The sequence below is a fragment of the Saimiri boliviensis genome, chromosome 1 (assembly GCF_048565385.1).
Source record: "Saimiri boliviensis isolate mSaiBol1 chromosome 1, mSaiBol1.pri, whole genome shotgun sequence".
Lineage (NCBI taxonomy): Eukaryota > Metazoa > Chordata > Mammalia > Primates > Cebidae > Saimiri > Saimiri boliviensis.
Window position 1 is genome coordinate 130972343 of NC_133449.1, and position 19397 is coordinate 130991739.

Sequence of the window (19397 nt, forward strand, 5' to 3'; positions counted from 1 at the left end):
ACCACCTGTACCCCCCAAACCATTGAATTATAATTTTTAAAAAGATGAAAAAAAATTTAAAAATATATATTTCTCCCCCAAAATAAATAAAATACAAATACCTTTTAAAAAAGAAGTGAGGTAGCACTTAACTAGATAATTCTTGAGCGCTGACATGGTTCAGCGCGGACTGGAATCGATGGTGGTAATCACCGGCGAAATACATGTACATTTCTGTTAGTTTAGGAACCGGGCATGTCTGGGAAATGCCACCTGATGGTTCTCAGCCCAGACTGCACATCAGACTCACCTGAAGAGGTGAGGTTTATTAATACCTGAATTATCATCTCTGGGGGTGGGACCAGGAATTTGTAACCTCTCCCCGTGGGTTTCTAATGCACAGCTAGTGCCCAGGATAAGCGCCCTAGGACAGTCTAAGTAAGACGTGGCACAGAAAACGATTTTGTAAATGAATATTGATTGTAGACATGTTCTCGAAATCGTGTTAAGAGAAAAAACCAAGTACAAAAAAGCTCATAATGCAGTATGATTCCATTTCTGCAAAAAAAAAAAAAAAGAGTGTAAGACTAGAAATTAACCATGGTTATGAGAAATGTGTGACATTTACTATATTTTAAAAAAATTGTTTGAGACAGAGTCTCGCCTGTCGCCCGAGCTGGAGTGTAGTGGTGATCACAGCTCTCCGCAGCCTCGGCCTCTCCGGGGCTCAACCAACCCTCCCGCCTCGGACTCTGAAGAGTGCTGGGATTACAGGCACGCGCCACCGTGCTGGACCTGATTGACAATATTTTTACGACGAATAGTTACGGATATTATATTAATAAAATATTAGCATCTTAGGTGCATTTTTCCAAATAATAACGTAGACAGCATTTACTGGGACCGTGTGGCATCAGGTCCCGCCCTGGGGACCGCCAAGGGGCGGCTTCCCCTCGCAGCTGCGCAGAAGCGCGCGGGCCTCCGGCAGTCCCTCCGCGGAACCTCAGCCAGGCCAGCCCTGAACGCTGGCCGCCCGACCTCGCCCCGCCCCTCCACTCCACACCAAGGCCCCGCCCCCGCCCCCGCTCCCCGCCCCCGCTCCCCGCCCCCGCTCCCCGCCCCCGCTTCCGGCCAATTCGCCCCGCCTACTCCGCGTCTCCGCACGCTGTCCCTGGCCACGCTCCATCAGCCTCGCTTTAGCAGGGCGCTGGCCCTCTCAGCGGCGGTCTGGTTTCCCCGACGTGTTTTGTTTGCGACGCTGTCGTGTAGCAGCGCGCTTTACGGCCGCGGGGACGGAGCCAGCCGGCGCCAGGGCCCCTCGGGCCGGGAAGCGGGGAAGGAGAGCAAGGTTGATGCCCGGCGGAGGGGCAAGCACGGCGTCTGGCCGGCTTCTCATCGCCGCGGAGCAGAGAGGGTCCCAGGAAGCGGCAGGGTCGGCGTCCAGGAGCGGCTTCGGGGGCTCCAGCGGCGGCAGAGGCGGAGCAAGCGGCCCCGGGTCCGGGAGGGGAAGCCCTGGAGGCGCCGCGGGCAGGATGAGCTTGACCCCGAAGGAGCTCTCGAGCCTGCTGAGCATCATCTCGGAGGAGGCGGGCGGCGGCAGCACCTTCGAGGGCCTGTCCACCGCCTTCCACCACTACTTCAGCAAGGCCGACCACTTCCGCCTGGGCTCGGTGCTCGTCATGCTGCTCCAGCAGCCCGACCTGCTGCCCAGCGCGGCGCAGCGCCTCACGGCGCTCTACCTGCTCTGGGAGATGTACCGCACCGAGCCGCTGGCCGCCAACCCCTTCGCCGCCAGCTTCGCGCACCTTCTCAACCCCGCGCCGCCAGCCCGCGGCGGCCAGGAGCCGGACCGCCCTCCGCTCTCAGGTACCTCCTGAAGCCAGCTGTGCGGCGTGGATAGCATTAGATTCCGCAGCTTTCCACCTGCGTTGCTGGGAACTCACCTGCAAGGGAAATTAACTTTCCCTGTGAAATGAGCATCCCCTTTTTCCGTCTCCCTTTGCGTCCCCACGCTCTTCGTTCCCTCCGGCCACACCGGCCTTAACTCTAAAGAATGGGGAGGTGGTAGCTTAATTGCAAGTTCGTGACACCGAAAATGATTTCTTTGTACTGCCATCACATCATACAGCTCAGTGTATGATGTGACATGTTTAGTGTCCCAAATACGGTTCGTTCTTGAAAGCCCATCTGTGGTGTGTGAAGTTAAAACCAATGATAGACTGGATCTGTCCCCGGTTTTCAGTCTCAAAGGAAAACGTAGAAGTCAGTATTAAGAAGCTGAAGAATTTCTTGGGCGGAAATGTACATGAAACCCCATAAAAGACTTAGCAGCCGCCGTCCTTAGCCTGTTAGTGATGGAGGCAGAGGATAGACAGCCTCAAATTGATGGTCTTGCGGTTAAAAAACACATGATTTACTGGACATTATGTAAAGTGCATACATGGTGTACATTACATAAAATGTAACCATTGTGTGGCGTTGGTGAGACCAAACTAGTAGGTTAGCTACAAGGCTGCATTTTGTTGTTGTTAAGCTCAAGCCAGGGGATCCTTTATGTGGATTTGCTTTGGAAGAAGACTTGCAGTCAGAAAACAAGAAAAATGGCTTGGTGACAAGGGGACCTGAAGGATTTAGGGACCAGTGTAGTGGAGGAAGCAGATAGAGATTAGGAAACAGCTTTATCTTACATTCTGTAACCAGTATTAGGTAGGGCCTGCTATTCAGCGAGTCAAGGTTAAGGCAGCAGATTTTGAGGTAATACCAGGAGTTTGTTTTTATGGTACAGAAGGCTTCTGCATTTCTAGTTAGTGTTCCTGCCTGGCACCACATCACAATCTTCTGACTGGTGTCCAGTAGTGCCCATATCTAAGAAGGGCAACCCTTTGTATTGGCCTGAGATGCCCTTAGGGTACAGGTACTTAACCTGCTTTTAAGTAGCTTGTGGGCCGGGCGCGGTGGCTCACGCCTGTAATCCCAGCACTTTAGGAGGCCGAGGCGGGTGGATCACGAGATCAAGAGATTGAGACCATTCTGGTCAACATGGTGAAACCCCGTCTCTACTAAAAATACAAAAAACAATTAGCTAGGCATGGTGGCGCACGCCTATAGTCCCAGCTACTCGGGAGGCTGAGGCAGGAGAATTGCTTGAACCCAGGAGGTGGAGGTTTCGGTGAGCCTGCGCCATTGCACTCCAGCCTGGGTAACGAGCGAAACTCCGTCTCAAAAAAAAAAGAAGCTTGTGACTGCCCAGAAAGTGAATGTGACACAGTTTGTGGTCAAAACTCACCACCCAGGCCTGGCGAGGTGGCTCGCGCCTATAATCCCAGCACTTTTGGAGGCCGAGGTGGTGAGGGACGAGGGTGGGAATTGCTTGAGGCCAGGAGTTTGAAACCATCTTGGGCAACATAGCAAGATCATGTCTTTACAAAAAACTAAAAAAAAAAAATGTGCTGGGCATGGGGTGGCTCACACCTGTAGTCTCAGCTGCTCAGGAGGTTGAAGCAGGAGGAGCACTTGAGCCTAGTAGTTTAAGACTGCAGTGAGTTATGATCATACCACTGGGTGACAGCAAGACCCTGCTTCCAAACGTGCACACAGAGACAACCACCACCCTGGGGTGCCTGTATTAGAGGATTGGGACACTGTGGGATTTAGGTCAGAGGGTCCTTTGAATTCTGAAGAACAGGTGAGGCAAACGAACCCTGACATACATAATGCCATTCTCATATACAGTGAATCTAAACCCATACCTAGTCCATAGATTGCATTGTAGATACAGATTTGCCATGGGTGGGATGGCAGTTGCCAGAGAAGGAATCCATGGATGGACTATATTTAACTCTTTTGTGCCTCAGATTTCTCATCTGTAGAATGCAAATAGTAACAATTCTCAGCTGGTAGAGTTATTACAAAGAATACAATTACCTGTGAGTGTTACTGTTATCATTGCCATTATTAAAGTAGATAGGGATGGTGTGTAGATAACACAGAAGAGAAAATATCAGTGTCAACACCCCACTCCCAGAGCTGCTGCTGTTGTATGTTTAGGGTAAGACATTTAGTGGGTATGTCTTCAGAATGCTTATCTGATGATTCTGAACAGAGGCAGGGCTGCGATTGTGTAATGCTGGGTAGTACAGAGGAAGGAATGACCACCAGTGGAGCCAGATAAATTCTCAAAAGGAGTGATATTTTTGCTGGATATTGATTAGGGATGTGGGTGGGAGGGCAAGAGTGGCTCTGCCACGTATTACTAAAGAATTGGGTGTAAGTCCGGTGCGGTGGCTCACGCCTGTCATCCCCGCACTTGCGCTTCGGGAGGCCGAGGCGGGCAAATCACTTGAGACCAGCTTGGTCTCAAGTGATGACGAAACTCTGTCTCTATCAAAAATACAAAATTTAGCCCGGTGTGATAGTGTACTCTGGTAATCCCAGCTACTCAGAAGTCTGAGGCAGGAGAATTGCTTGAACTTGGAAGTCGGAGGCTGCAGTGAGCTGAGATCTCACCACTGCACTTCAGCCTGGGGAACAGAGTGAGACTCCGCCTCAAAAACAACAAAACAAACAAACACAAAAAAACTGAATGTAGAAGTTGAGGGATTTTGTGCAACTGGGGTGTAGGGTATGTGGATGGGAGAGAAGGTCAAGAAGTGAGATTAGGAAGGTGCATTGGGACCAGATTATGAAGGATCGTGTAATACTATAGAAATTTGGGTTTAATTCTGTGTGAACAGGTTAAGTAATGTGATCAGATTTGTACTCTACAGATATAACTAAATCGTGAGAGGTAATGTGGACTATGGGTGGTGGGTGGGCAGGGGTCACAACTGGGAGCTGGGGAAGTCAGTAGAGGGGGCAAAAGTAGACCAGGCAAGAGAGGTGTGAGGACTGGAGCTGAGGGAATGCAGCCTGGTGACACTGCCGCAGTGGGAGGGATGAGGCTTGATGAGCAATTGAATATGGCACTAAAGGGAAGGAACATCCAGCTTTGCGGGAATTTGTAGCTGCACTGCGTGTTGAATCAGGTATGTGAAGTGTATTTGCATTGCTGCTGGTTGCTCTTCTATTTATTCAACTTCTACACAGTGGAAACAAGAAACGAAAGCATTTCCAAGCACTGTAGTGTTGGAAATTTTTGCTTGGGTATATAAGCTTTAACCTTTACAGCAGGCATCCCAAAACTTTTTACACAGGGGGTCAGTTCACTGTCCCTCAGACCGTTGGAGGGCCGTCACATACTGTGCTCCTCTCACTGACCACCAGTGAAAGAGGTGCCCCTTCCTGAAGTGCGGCGGGGGGGCCGGATAAATGGCCTTGGGGCCGCAGTTTGGGGATGCCTGCTTTACAGGAATTGAGGCACTTTAGAAAATGAAGTTATTAATGTAAGAATTAAAGGAAAGAAACACAAAACAGAGACAGGTTTTCTTTAATTAAAACATCAGCCAAAAGCCCCTCTCAGGTTTTAACTAAAGAAAACCTATCTTTGTCTGCGAAGCTGCATTTTATGTTTCTTTTCTCTTTAACTTTTTTTTTTTTTTTTTTTTTTTTGAAACGGAGTTTCACTCTTCTTACCCAGGCTGGAGTGCAATGGCGTGAACTCGGCTCACTGCAACCTCTGCCTCCTGGGTTCAGGCAATTCTCCTGCCTCAGCCTCCTGAGTAGCTGGGATTACAGGCACGCGCCACCACGCCCAGCTAATTTTTTGTATTTTTAGTAGAGACGGGGTTTCACCATGTTGACCAGGATGGTCTCGATCTCTTGACCTCGTGATCCACCCGCCTCGGCCTCCCAAAGTGCTGGGATTACAGGCTTGAGCCACCGCGCCCGGCAACTTTTTTTTTTAAAATTTTTAAAATATATATATTTTTAAAGATGGTGTTTCACCATGTTGGTCAGGCTCGTCTTGAACTCCTGATCTCAGGTGATCCGCCTGCCTTGGCCTCCAAAGTGCTTGGATTACAAGCATGAGCCACCACGCCCTGCCTCTCTTTCTTTAACTCTTAAAATTAACAGGTACAAAAACCTTAAGTTTTGGCCAGGTGCAACAGCTCATGCCTGTAATCCCAGCACTTTAGGAGGCTGGGGCGGGTGGATCATGAGGTCAGGAGATCGAGACCATCCTGGCTAACATGGTGAAACCCCGTCTCTACTAAAAACACAAAAAATGAGCCGGGCATGGTGGTGTGCACCTGTAGTTCCAGCTACCTGGGAGGCTGAAGCAGGAGAATAGCTTGAACCCGAGTGAGCCAAGATTGTGCCACTGCACTCTAGCCTGGGTGACAGAAGGAGACTGTCTCAAAAAACAAACAACAGCAAAAACACACAAAACCAAAACAAAAAACCCTTTAAGTTTCATTGGTAGGGACACAGATCATAGAATTTCAAATGACATATTTAATTACATAGTTCATAAATGTATATATTTGGTTAACTGAAACCTAATTATTATTTAGCTCTTAAAAATATGTGGCTTAAAGTGGCAAGTAGCAAGTACTGATTTGACCAGATTCAAGTTGATTTTTAAAAGTAACCATTGGAGAAATTGTTATACATTTTTGTTTGCAGGATTTTTACCTCCTATAACTCCACCAGAAAAGTTTTTTCTTTCCCAGCTGATGCTGGCACCCCCACGGGAACTCTTCAAAAAGACACCTCGCCAGATTGCACTGATGGATGTTGGAAACATGGGCCAGTCTGTGGACATTAGTGGGCTTCAGTTAGCCTTGGCCGGTAAGGAGGAATCAGTGGTTTGGGCATTCCTGTGTGATAATATTTAGGCCTCTCTTGTTGAAGACTCTACTTAAAATGATGGTTTTTATAACTGCTAAAAGGTTAGTATCATCCATTTCAAAAAGTAGTTTTAATACTGGATCTTAAATGGAAGTCTTGGCTGAGCACTGTGCCTCACACCTGTACGCCCAGAACTTTGGGAGGCTGAGGCAGGGAGATCGTTTGAGATCAGGAGTTCGAGACTAGCCTGGCCAGCATGGTGAAACCCTGTCTCTACTAAAAATTAAAAAATTAGCTGGGCATGGGTGGTGCCTACCTGTAATCCCAGCTACTCAGAATGCTGAGGTAGGAGAATCCCTTGAACCTGGGAGGCAAAGGTCGCAGTGACCCGAGAATATACCACTGTACTTCAGCCTGGGCTACGGTGAAACTCCATTTCGAGCCGAGATTGCGCCACTGCACTTCAGCCTGCACGGTAGCTTGAGACCTGTCTCAGGGGACCCTGAATAGCCAAAACAATGTTCTCTTGGCATCCTTGTTGAAAATCATTTGCCCATATATGCAAGGGTTTATTTCTGGGCTTTCTATTCCATTCGTCTGTGTCTGTCTTTCTGCTAGTACCACACTCTTTTAATTACTGTAGTTTTGTACCAAGTTTTGAAATTGGGAGGTGTGAAACTTTCAACTTTCTTCTTGTTCAAGATTGTTCTGGCACATTCTGTGTTAAAGATGTGAGCAAATTAATGAGTGCTCTTGAAGTAAAGAGTGTGTCCTGACAGAAAGTAATAGAAGGAGAGCTGGTGGTCATAGAGACTCTGAGTTCTGAAGGAGTAGGGGAGGCACTTTGGGCTTGTCTGCTGTAAGCATTCATCTTCTCACTTGAGAGCAACTCAGTAGGGAAACTAATATGTAGCTGGGTTTGTGAACCCTTGACTTTGTATTTAAGTAAGCTCAAGTATTAATTTAGACAGTGCCCCATCCTTCTTAGATGTCATATACCTGTGACATTTGGCTTAGCTATAAGTTGACATGGTACAATGAACAGCTTTTCCTAAAAAACAAAACAAACCCCACAGCTTTTCCTTTGGAACATTGTGAACCTTTAAAGTATTGTGTATTAACAATATAACCATGGGGCCAGGCACCATGGCGCATTCCTATAATCCCAGCAGTCTGGGAGTCTGAGGCATGAGAATCACTTGAGCCCCGAATTTAAAGCCAGCCTGGGCAACATGGGGAGACCCTGTCTCTACAAAAGTAGCTTAAAAAAATTAGTTTGGTGTGAGCAGGTGTGGTCCCAGCTACCCAGGAGGCTGACGTAAGCAGATCACTTGATCTTGGGAGGTCAAGGCCACAATGAGCCGTGATTGCACCACTGCACTCTAGCCTGGGCCATAGAGTAAGACCCTGTCGCAAAAGCAGAACAAGAGCAATGTAACAATGGTTATGTTCTGAAACTAAAAGAAATCTTTTTAAGACTTTTAAGGTTGTACTAATAAGAACAAAAGTACTTATTGTCCAGGAGTGCCAGATATAATTTAATAGAAATAAAATGATTACTTTTATTTATTCCTGACAAACACCAAAGATACTTTAAAAACTGGATACAGAAGTGATGTATTCTGATGGTTCTAGCTTAGTATGTATAATATTTATTTATAGTATTTAAATAGTATTTATTTATAATAATGAAGTGAGAATCACAGCTGACCTTCCTTTCAACTTGGTATGCCTTGATCAGCTGCGAGAAAGTTGTGAAGTATATTAACATGCAGGAAGGATCACATGCCTAGAGTAAGGGCTGAGAAGCGTGGCTGAATGGCTAAGCTTGCTGCTTGCCGTCCTCTACCCAGATTGCGGATGTCCGAATCCATTCCTGTTCACAAGTGTGAAGAAAAAGCAAGCACGCCTTTGTGCACTAGAGCTAGCCACCGAGATCTCTCTGGAGGCCTAAAATTCAAATGTCTTACAGTGGCATCTGTGGACCAAAGGTGTATTTTTGGATGATGCAGTTGGTGTTTTCTTAACTTTAAAAAAACAAGCAGACAAGTTAAACATAGATGACAAGGGGTGGAGTTTTACCTTAGCAGTGACAGTGTTTCAGAGGTTTTGCTTTCCTCATTTCAGAGGTTTGGTTTTCCTTTATGATTTATTCCTGACAAACACGTACCACTTACTAGTTTACCATGCTACTGGCCAATTTAACTCTTTTTTTCTACATTTTGGTTGATTGTCTATTATCTAACTTTTTGTACTTCAGCAATCTGAGATATTAAAAAATGGCATTATAGGATAATTTTAGTGAGCATTTCTGTTAATAAGTGAATGAGAAAAGATGCTGTGTGTCTAAGGCATCTTTTCATATGTTGTTGGCCATTTTTCCATGGATTGATGGTCTTTTATTGATTTGTATAGTTCTTTAATCAGGAATTTAGTCCCCTGTGTTTTTAAAATTACACAATCTGAAATAAAACATGCATTCACTTTAATTAAGCGAACCTGGAGCAACCTGCCATCCAAGTTAAGAAAAAGAATATTTTAATGGCCTAGAGGCTCCCTATGTGTTTCTCCCAATAGCTGCCTCATCACTAACCTGATTTTTGTGATAATGATCCTAATTGCTTCCCTCCTGTGCCTGCCTGTAGTTTCACTTTGCATGCCCTTGAGCTTTATGTGGAATTGTGCTGCATTTATTCTTTTGTGCTTTCCTTCTGTTGGGGGTTATTTGAAAGATGAGTCCATGCTGACAGCATGTAACTGCAGTGGCTGCCCTTCATTGCTGCTGTGGTACCCTCACACTGTGGAGTACCAAGTTCTGTACCCATTCTGCCATTGATGGACATAATACTGCTGTGAACATTCTTGCACATGATTCTGGGGCACGTGTGAAAGTATGTCTCCTAAATGGAAAGAAATGCACGTATAAAACTAGATAAGGAAACATCAAATTGTTTGTCAAACTTGCTGTGCCATTTTTCGTTCCTATAGCAGTGTATAAGTTACCTTACATCCTCTTCTGCATTTGATAATGTCAACTTTATACATTTTTGCCAGTCTGGTGGGTCTGTTATAGTATCTTGTGTTTTAACTGAATTTTCCCTAGTTCCTAATGGGATTAAACATCTTTTCAGATTTTTTTGGCCATTTAAGATTTTTAAATAAAATCCTTATTAAAGTTATTAGTCCATATTTTCATGTTGGGTTCTGTATTTTTTTTAATTGATTTAAAAATATATGTACAAGCCGGGCGCGGTGGCTCAAGCCTGTAATCCCAGCACTTTGGGAGGCCGAGGCGGGTGGATCACGAGGTCGAGAGATCGAGACCATCCTGGTCAACATGGTGAAACCCCGTCTCTACTAAAAAAAATACAAAAAATTAGCTGGGCATGGTGGCACGTGCCTGTAATCCCAGCTACTCAGGAGGCTGAGGCAGGAGAATTGCTTGAACCCAGGAGGCGGAGGTTGTGGTGAGCCGAGATCGTGCCATTGCACTCCAGCCTGGGTAACAAGAGCGAAACTCCATCTCAAAAAAAAAAAAAAAAAAAAAAAAAATATATATATATATATATATATATATATATATATATATGTACAGTAAGTCCTCACTTAACATCACTGATAGGTTTTTGGAAACTGCAGATTTAAGTGAAGTGATGTATAGCAGGTCCTCAAATAACACTTTCATTAATAGTGTTTTATTATAACATTGATGAAAAAAATGGTTTTGTTATATGTCGTTTGACTTACTGGCAGTTTCCAAGAACCTTTCAATGACGTTAAGTGAGGACCTGCTGTGCGTACAGACACAGCCACACTTTCTCTGTCTCTGTGAATCTGGCTCTTTGTTTTTCTGTGTTACAGATAGCTTGTCTCAGTTGGTAGCTTGTCTTTTCACTCTCCTCATGGTGTCAATAATTTTAAAATGTCACCCATTTAACCTTTTCCAGAGCGCCAGTCAGAATTGCCAACACAAAGCAAAGCGAGCTTCCCCAGCATTCTCAGTGACCCAGACCCAGATTCTTCTAATTCTGGATTTGACAGCTCAGTTGCCTCTCAGATCACAGAAGCTTTAGTCAGCGGACCAAAGCCACCTATCGAAAGTAGGTTCATTTATACTATTGGTTTTAGTCTGTCAGCATCCTCTAGGACTTTTCAGTTTTTTGAAGACATTATCTTATTTTTGTTATGACTTAAATTGTAATTTAGTGTGAACCTTTCTAGTGTAGTGAGTGTTTAGAACATAGTAGAGATGTTCAGTGGCAATTAGTATCTTCTTTAAGAAAAGTGCACACCAAGTTGTTTGTTGTATGTCCATCCTACGCATACCTTAAGATACAGGCGGGGCGCAGTGGCTCATGCCTGTAATCCCAGCATTTTGGGAGGCCAAAGCAGGTGGATCACTTGAGGTCAGGAGTTTGAGACCAGCCTGGCCAATATGGTGAAACTCCATCTCTACTAAAAATACAAAAATTAGCTGGGTATAGTGGATTTTACTGAAATGAGTCTGTTTTTGTATCAGCTCATTATCTTTTTGTTTTATACCTCTTAAGTAATCTTATTGCTATCATTGCTTTATCCATTTTAAAGTTTTCTTGTAGCTCCGAATTTACATTATTTCAAAGAAAATGCTTGTAGAATTTGAAATAATATTGCTGCATTTCTGGGGGATTTCTTTGTTTAAGGGATGGAGTCTTGCTATGATGCCCAGGCTGGACTCAAACCCCTGAGGCTTAGGGGATCCTTCCACCTCAGACTCCTACATAGTTGGAATTACAGGCATGTAGCACTCTGCCTGGTATCTATTTTATAGGCTTCTGTGTGCTTTGAATTATGAAGGGAAGTTTTCCGCTTTGGGATAAGAACATGTTTACCAGATTATAGTATAGTATCACCATGAATTTGAAATTCACATAGTGACTTTTGTATCATTTGGTTTACAGTAGCTCTTTGGCATACATAGGTTTAATATTTGAAGTTTCTGCTAGTCACAGGTGTGACTGAAACGTTCATGCCATGTAATAGCTTCTATTTAATATTTGCTCGGGCACAACTCTAAATTGCATAGGTCCCCAGGAAGAGATGTGAAAAGCAGATCACTCATAAGTGGGTTTAGTCAAACACCAGGTGTCCCCACCTCGCTGGAACTCACTCTTAATCACATAAGTAGTGTTTCTCATGAAGTGTTAAAAACTTTATTTTTGGGCCCGGTGCGGTGGCTCACGCCTTTAATCCAAGCACTTTGGAAGCCAAGGCGGGCGGATCACCTGAGGTCGGGAGTTCAAGACCAGCCTGACCAACATGGTGAAACCCTGTCTTTAAAAAAAAAAAATAAGAAAAATAAGAAAAAACAAAACAAAAAAACTTTATTTTTGTAAGTGGTTGAAGGGAGATTCAGGTGCTAGTCTTGGTGATATGTAAGTGAAGAAACAGTGGAGATGTTTAAGATAAAGTGATGATTTTTAACCAGAAAATAGATGTTTTCTATGATCTCAACAGTAGACTCTCAAATTTGGCAGGGGCTGGGATCCATGATAGGAATAAGCCACTCCTGCCCTATGCGGAAACCTTGTGAGATGTAAAATTGGTTCAGCAGAAGTCCTAGCCAGCATTTACTTCAGTGGGTTTATAACTAAGGAATGAATCTTGTTTTATAAAATAGTTGAGTTGAGCCACTTCATTTTCCTTTTGTACTTGTATTGTTTTATGAACGTGAATATGGTATTTGTGAATTTAGGGATTCATGATGGTCTCCAGATTCATGTTGAAATTTTAAAAGGCAACCATACTTTTCCTCCTGCTGTTTTATCGCCATGTAATTTGTTACTTCAGTTATTAAGATGCCAAGATAAAACCAGTACAAATCATAGTGGCAGCTGAACAAATAGTGGTAACTAAGAATAGGATGTGTGAGCACACGGTATTTCATTTTTTCATCAAAAGGCTGAGCCCGTTTAGTAGTCATACCCTTTTGCTTTTGAGTGCTCATGTTCAAGTGCAGTGTGGGCAGGTTACGGCTAGGCTTTCCTCACCGCTCCAAAAATGGCATCATGCTGATACAGTGTTCTTTCATTGTCTTGTTTGCATTCTGACTGAAATTCTGACTTTCTGTGTCATTCCTGCTTCTGATTTTGAAGTATGAGAGTTTTGTCACATCATCTTTATTAAGAGATTACTTTGCATACTTTATTAAAGTGAAATGTGTGACAAGTGTAGAGATGTTAGCTTCCTGATAGGAGCCACTATCACTGCTCTCATTACAGGCCATTTTCGACCAGAGTTTATTCGTCCACCGCCTCCACTCCACATTTGTGAGGATGAACTGGCTTGGCTAAACCCCACAGAACCTGACCACGCGATCCAGTGGGATAAATCGATGTGTGTTAAGAATAGCACTGGTGTGGAGATCAAGCGAATAATGGCCAAAGCCTTCAAAAGCCCCTTATCCTCTCCCCAACAAACACAGGTGTGTATTGATTGTAAGCATTTTCTTATCCTTTTTAAAATTTATTTTTAATAAAAAAAAAATTTGTTTTTAAGACAGTCTCACTAGGTTGCCCAGGGTGGAGTCTGATGGTGCGATCTCAGCTCATTACAACCTCTGCCTCCTGGGTTCAAGTGATTCTCTTGACTCAGTCTCCCCAGCAGCTGGGACTACAGGCATGTGCCACCATGCCCAGCTAATTTTTGCATTTTTAGTAGAGGTGGGGTTTTGCCATTTTGGCCAGGCTTGTCTGGCCTCAAGTGATCTGCAGGCCTTGGCCTCCCAAAGTGCTGGGATTACAGGCGTGAGCCACCACGCCCAGCCATTGTGAGCATTTTCTTATCTTTAATCCAACAAGAGTTTATTTTTGCTTTTTGGAAAGTGATAAACAAGCAATAAACTAATCCTGTCACCATGAGGCAGCAGTAGGAAGTTGCAGAGGTTTTTAGGTCTCTGAAGCTTTGTTCTGCCCTTTGGCAATTTTACTGTGGTAAAATTAGTCAAGAAGTCTGCTGACTAAAAGTGTTCTGACTTTTCTTTGTGATCAGTTTGTCTCTGGGAGAGGTGGGGAAGGAGCGGTGTCACTGCTGTGTATACAGTGGGACACTTTTACACAATGGTTACGTCTGAGCTGACGGTTAAGCTTCTGTGGAAAAGGGGAGTTACTGATAGGCTGTAGGGAGGAAACCAAGGCTCAGGGAAGGGGCACCAGCCCCTATCACACAGGTGATCTTGGTGGGATTTGAGATTAATATAGCCCCCACTGCCCAAGTGCAAGACTGGATGATTCCCTCAGGAAAGGCGAGGCCTTCTGCTGGTTGGTGAATTTTATCCAGTTTGCACGCTTTTGAGTTAGAACTTTTCAGGAGAGATTTGACCTCTCCAATGAAGTCTGCCACCAAAAATATCATTTTCAAAGTGAAATAATGAATAACAATATTTATAGTTCACTTTGCTCATGAGACCATCCCACTGTGGAACAGTAAGTAGACAGGGAAAAAAGCATAGGACATTTAAAAGAGGAAGTGCCTATTTGGTGGAAAAAATGTTATGAGGATACCTGTTTAAATTACAAAGTGTGGGTGTGATAACTGTAAAGTTCTGCAGACTGATGCCTCGCAGCAGGTCAGCTGTCTGCTTTCCCACCCCACCCCCTTCTCAGGTATTTCTGGTCTCCACCTGGGTGGGGTGAGGCAGGACTGTTGCTTGGGAGAACTAGATGGTCATTAAGATTATTTTTGATTTCAACAGATGACAGAAAAAAAAGTCTGCAAAGGACTTGTCATTGTTACAACCAGACAGTCTTGTATCTGACCACAGTATGGAGTCTGGTTTGATGTCCAGGAAGAGGAATCACTAGCATATTTATAAACTGTCTTGGATGTGTCTGCATTTTAGTATCTTCAAAATTAAAACGTAAATTTAGAAACATCAAGCCCTGGGTTTGAGGGAAGAAATTTATGAAGGTGGTTCAATGCAGATAGTTTTGTAGCTTTTTAAAATAAAATGCTTATTTCATATACATGAAAAAAAAATGGACTCAAGACCTTCTTTCTCTCTCCCTCTCTTTAAAAATCCGGTGTATTTAGCTCCTTGGTGAGTTGGAAAAAGACCCCAAACTTGTCTACCACATTGGCCTCACTCCAGCCAAACTTCCTGACCTTGTGGAAAACAACCCTTTAGTCGCTATAGAAATGTTGCTGAAATTAATGCAGTCAAGCCAGATCACTGAGTACTTCTCCGTCCTCGTCAATATGGACATGTCTTTACATTCAATGGAAGTTGTAAATCGGTAAGTTTCTAGATTTGATCAAATATGTGGGGATAGATACAGATTAGATGGCCAGGAAAGAAAACTAAGAGATTTTTGTCTTGATATTATTGGCATAAGATTTACCCATTAAAGAAATAATCTGAGCCTTAGCATTCACTACATGTGAATTTGGCATGTGTTAGTAAGAACTGAGGGTAGGATTTCAAACATATTTAGTGTTAGTAGAAGTGTACATGAAACTTAAGTTGCTGAAAGTTATTTTTTTTGAGTCTCGTGCTATCACCCAGGTTAGAGTGCAGTGACAATCTTGGCTCACTGCAACCTCTGCCCCCTGGGTTCAAGCAGTTCTCCTGCCTCGGCCTCACTAGTAGCTGGGATTACAGGTGTGTGCTGCCATACTTGGCTAATTTTGTATTTTTAGTAGAGACAAGGTTTCACCATATTGGTCAGGCTGGTCTCAAGCTCCTAACCTCAGGTGATCCGCTGGCCTCAGCCTCCCAAAGTGCAGAGATTACAGATGTGAGCTACTGTGCCAGCCAATTGCTGAAATTTATTTCCCTATACATAGTCCTATCTTCTTTATTATCCCTATACAAATATATTTTTTCTTAGTGACTAACAGCTGTTAAGTGTAGAAAAATAGGGGCCTAGCCGGGCGCGGTGGCTCAAGCCTGTAATCCCAGCACTTTGGGAGGCTGAGGTGGGTGGATCACGAGGTCAAGAGATCGAGACCATGCCGGTCAACATGGTGAAATCCCGTTTCTACTAAAAAATACAAAAAATTAGCTGGGCATGGTGGCACGTGCCTGTAATCCCAGCTACTCAGGAGGCTGAGGCAGGAGAATTGCCTGAACCCAGGAGGCGGAGGTTGCGGTGAGCCGAGATCGCGCCATTGCACTCCAGCCTGGGTAACAAGAGCGAAACCCCGTCTCAAAAAAAAAAAAAAAAAAAAAAAATTAGCTGGGTGCGGTGGCTCAAGCCTGTAATCCCAGCACTTTGGGAGGCCGAGGCGGGTGGATCACGAGGTCAAGAGATCGAGACCATCCAGGTCAACATGGTGAAACCCCGTCTCTACTAAAATACAAAAAATTAGCTGGGCATGGTGGCACGTGCCTGTAATCCCAGCTACTCAGGAGGCTGAGGCAGGAGAATTGCCTGAACCCAGGAGGCGGAGGTTGCGGTGAGCCGAGATCGCGCCATTGCACTCCAGCCTGGGTAACAAGAGCGAAACTCCGTCCCAGGAAAAAAAAAAAGAAAAGAAAAATAGGGGCCTAAAGAGTTGAGAATCCTAGGAATGCTGTCCTAGCTTGCTAGTGCTCTTTCCCCAGCCTTTCTGACCCCTGGTCTCCTGAGCCTGCCATCTTTGACTGTCAGGAAAGCAGGATGTCTTCCCTTCTTGATGTGTTCTGTACAGTGTTTGCATTTTATATTTTCCTTACAGATACCTTTTAGGTAAATTGTGGATTAGGTGGGCTGGAGGGGTTAAGGTGTTTATGTCCAGGTGTGCCTGAGAGTCCTAGTGGAGGCTTTGCATTCTGAGCTCCTTTTCATGTGGTGTCCTGTTTTGGATTATAAATTATATGGTCCTCCTATATGAGGAAATCCATTCTGAGTGCCAGGCGACTAAACTTCAGTTAAGAGCACAGTTTTTGAACACTCGTTTGTAAGTTGGAGATTTTTGAAAAATCCATGTGAAATTGAACTCTACAGGATGTGTCTTTTTTTCATCAACTATTGGGTGCGGGGAAGCCTAGCTGGAAGCCTGGGGAGTGCTAGTATGTGCGTAGGAGGAGAGAGTGTTCTTTTAGGGTTAGGAGAGGAAGTGTGAGGTTTACAAATTGATTTTTAACTTTAACCTTGGTCACTGGCAAAACTGGCTTGTTGAAAACATGCTGCTGCGTTTCTCTCCCTCCTTGTTCCAGTCTTTCCCCTACCGAGTGAAGACTCTTCTTTCAGTAACCCAGTTCTGTGCAAGTCCTTTGGATTGACTACGCTGTGTTCACTTCCCCTTCACCATATTCCTGTAGCAGTTCTTGTCTCTACAGACATTTGATCCTGCGTCCAAGATGTAGAATAACTACGTATTTTTACAGTGTGATTCTGTCTGCTCAGTATCTTGGAATTCAAGGACAAAGTCCTGCGTGTTTTTCCCCAACACCTGTCATAGTGCATCATCCTGAAGCATGAAACACAATTGTTGGCGACACACAGATCTCAAGTGACTGCAGCAGCTCATGGTGTCCTTGGAGCTCTCCCTCCTCATGCCTTAATTGAAAACAGTTTTGAGGTCTGATAAGTTTAGAAAAGGCAGCATATATTAATCTTCTTTTGGAAATTCATACCCTGAGCATGGAATTCCTGTTCCCACCTCACTCATTTCTCTTTCCTTAAAACATTCCATGTAATCCTTTGGAAAATACTGGCTTTAGCCTTTACTATGACTTGAAACTCCAATTCTGGGCCACCACCTTGCCTTTGGTTCTCTCCCAACCAGGTCTTTCCCACTGCTCCTGAATATGCCATGCTGATGCCAGATTCCACACCTTTATGCAGATTACTCAGTTACCGGGAATGCTGCTTTTCTCAGGTTTAAGTGACTTGCCCTTTTAAGGCGTTTCCCAGATCATCTCGTTAGCATTTGGTTATATATTGTACTGTTTACATAGCAAACATACACCTTCCTCTCAGACACACTGTCGTCTCATAGCACTTACCTGTAACATCTTGGAACTTGGCAGATAACAGACCTGACTTATGATTTAACTAAGAATACTCAGGGGCAGGGTTCAAAAAAATAATTGCGGTATGTAATGATAAGTAGAGACATTTAAGCAAGTGTTATTTATGAATAAGTAGGTGTGGCTCTTAGGTTTACTTGCCCAAGTGTATTTAAAACTGGGGAATTGGATATGTCAGAGAATTCTACCACTTGACCAAAGCAGATTTTGTATTTTATGGTCAATAGTATTTTTCAATCTTAGCAAATTAAATTAATGGCCCAAATTTTCTTTTATGAAACAGACTAACTACAGCTGTTGATCTACCTCCTGAGTTTATTCACCTTTATATATCAAATTGCATCTCTACTTGTGAACAAATTAAGGATAAATATATGCAGGTAATAGAAATTTTTGTAAATTTCATAAATATCTGCCAGGTAAATGAGAACACTAACATTTTTTTTTTCCTTTTTCAGAATCGGTTGGTGCGTCTTGTGTGTGTGTTTCTCCAATCCTTGATCCGTAACAAAATTATTAATGTACAGGATTTGTTTATAGAAGTGCAGGCATTCTGTATTGAATTCAGTAGGATACGAGAAGCTGCTGGTCTTTTCCGGTTGTTGAAGACACTGGATACCGGGGAAACACCTTCGGAGACCAAAATGTCAAAATAATACCTCATCACATCAGAACCATCCCTTTTGTTCACCGTTCAGCTGTATTGTGATTTAGTTTTTACACCGTTAAAACTCTGAGTGGACTGCTTGGTCTAATGCATAGAAACAATATCTACTTTTAAAGTTTTGCTTTCTTGGATGACTTTTTCTGGGAGATGAATTTTTGATAAGAACTGGAGAAAACGTGGCTTTTAGGTTCTTGCTGGTAACAATCCATAGGACGAATGTCTATCCCAAAAAAAGTTGCTGCAAAAAAAGTAGTTTTTTTAAAAAGTACTAAAGAACAAAATGCATTTTTCATTAATACAGGCTTCTGATGAACCAGGAATCCAGTTTTCGTAAAGTTCCAATGTTGAAAACACTTTAGAGTAAATTCTTAAGCATTTGTGATACTGTCCTTGAGGTAAAAGCAGCTGAATGTTCCTGAACCATCAAGAGGCAAACAGGAGTTTGGTTCTTGCACCTGCTTATGGACACAGCTCTTAACTCCTCATGAGGCACAGTATGAATGAAGGATTTACTTACAACTTTCTCCTTGTCATGGAGGCTTAATACACAACAGAATAAATGCATTTCTTGGGCCTCTTACAAACTTGGGAGCTCTTAGAAAGCTGCTTCTGTTAACAGGCTGTAATAGCTGGTATGTTTTTTGTTTTATCTCTTAGGATGTTCTTAGTCTGAGATGGCCATTTTTTTTGTTTTGTTTTAAGGAAAAACATCAGTCAGTGTTCTGGGAGGTAATTTCCTGTGGGCTCTGCACCCTCCTGTCTCAGATGTGGGTTTGAGAAAGTAGAGCAGGGTGGTACCGTGTGGGCTTTTACCCCTTACATAATTTTGGACAACAGTGCCTTCCATTAAAGTTCTTTTTATCAACTCTGTTATCTGATATATTTTTTTACTTAAGAAATCATGAGAAATTCCTTTTCCTGAGGCACTTCCAAAGCATATTTACAGGGAGACAATCTGTTCAACGGGAATTACTAACACTTTGAAACAGTTAAAGTAAAAGCTCTAATCTTTTACTTTAAACTCTAATG

General features: G+C 43.6%; 1 protein-coding gene across 3 annotated transcripts; it reads left to right on the plus strand.

Moving 5' to 3' along the window:
- The first annotated feature begins 1240 nt into the window (after positions 1-1240).
- On the plus strand, positions 1241-19233 carry CNOT11 (CCR4-NOT transcription complex subunit 11). Of its 3 annotated transcripts, XM_003938053.4 has the most exons (7): positions 1241-1845; positions 6544-6708; positions 10656-10808; positions 12969-13171; positions 14779-14981; positions 17985-18081; positions 18160-19233. In XM_003938053.4, the coding sequence occupies exons 1-7, from the start codon at positions 1332-1334 to the stop codon at positions 18355-18357; spliced, it is 1533 nt and encodes a 510-aa protein (XP_003938102.1). In that variant the 5' UTR covers positions 1241-1331; the 3' UTR covers positions 18358-19233. The 3 variants fall into 3 exon arrangements, with proteins under 3 accessions (XP_003938102.1, XP_010346927.1, XP_074260408.1); XM_010348625.3 differs by having other exon boundaries at positions 17985-19233; XM_074404307.1 differs by lacking the exon at positions 10656-10808 and having other exon boundaries at positions 17985-19233.
- Positions 19234-19397: the final 164 nt, after the last annotated feature.

What these genes read in the sequence shown, in the direction of transcription:
- CNOT11 (XM_010348625.3), top strand. Translation starts at nt 1,332, where the DNA reads ATGCCCGGCGGAGGGGCAAGCACGGCGTCTGGCCGGCTTCTCATCGCC. An exon ending in GCTTCAGTTAGCCTTGGCCG is followed by an intron (nt 6,709 to 10,655) that starts GTAAGGAGGAAT and finishes AACCTTTTCCAG; the next exon opens with AGCGCCAGTCAGAATTGCCA. An exon ending in TCAATGGAAGTTGTAAATCG is followed by an intron (nt 14,982 to 17,984) that starts GTAAGTTTCTAG and finishes TTTATGAAACAG; the next exon opens with ACTAACTACAGCTGTTGATC.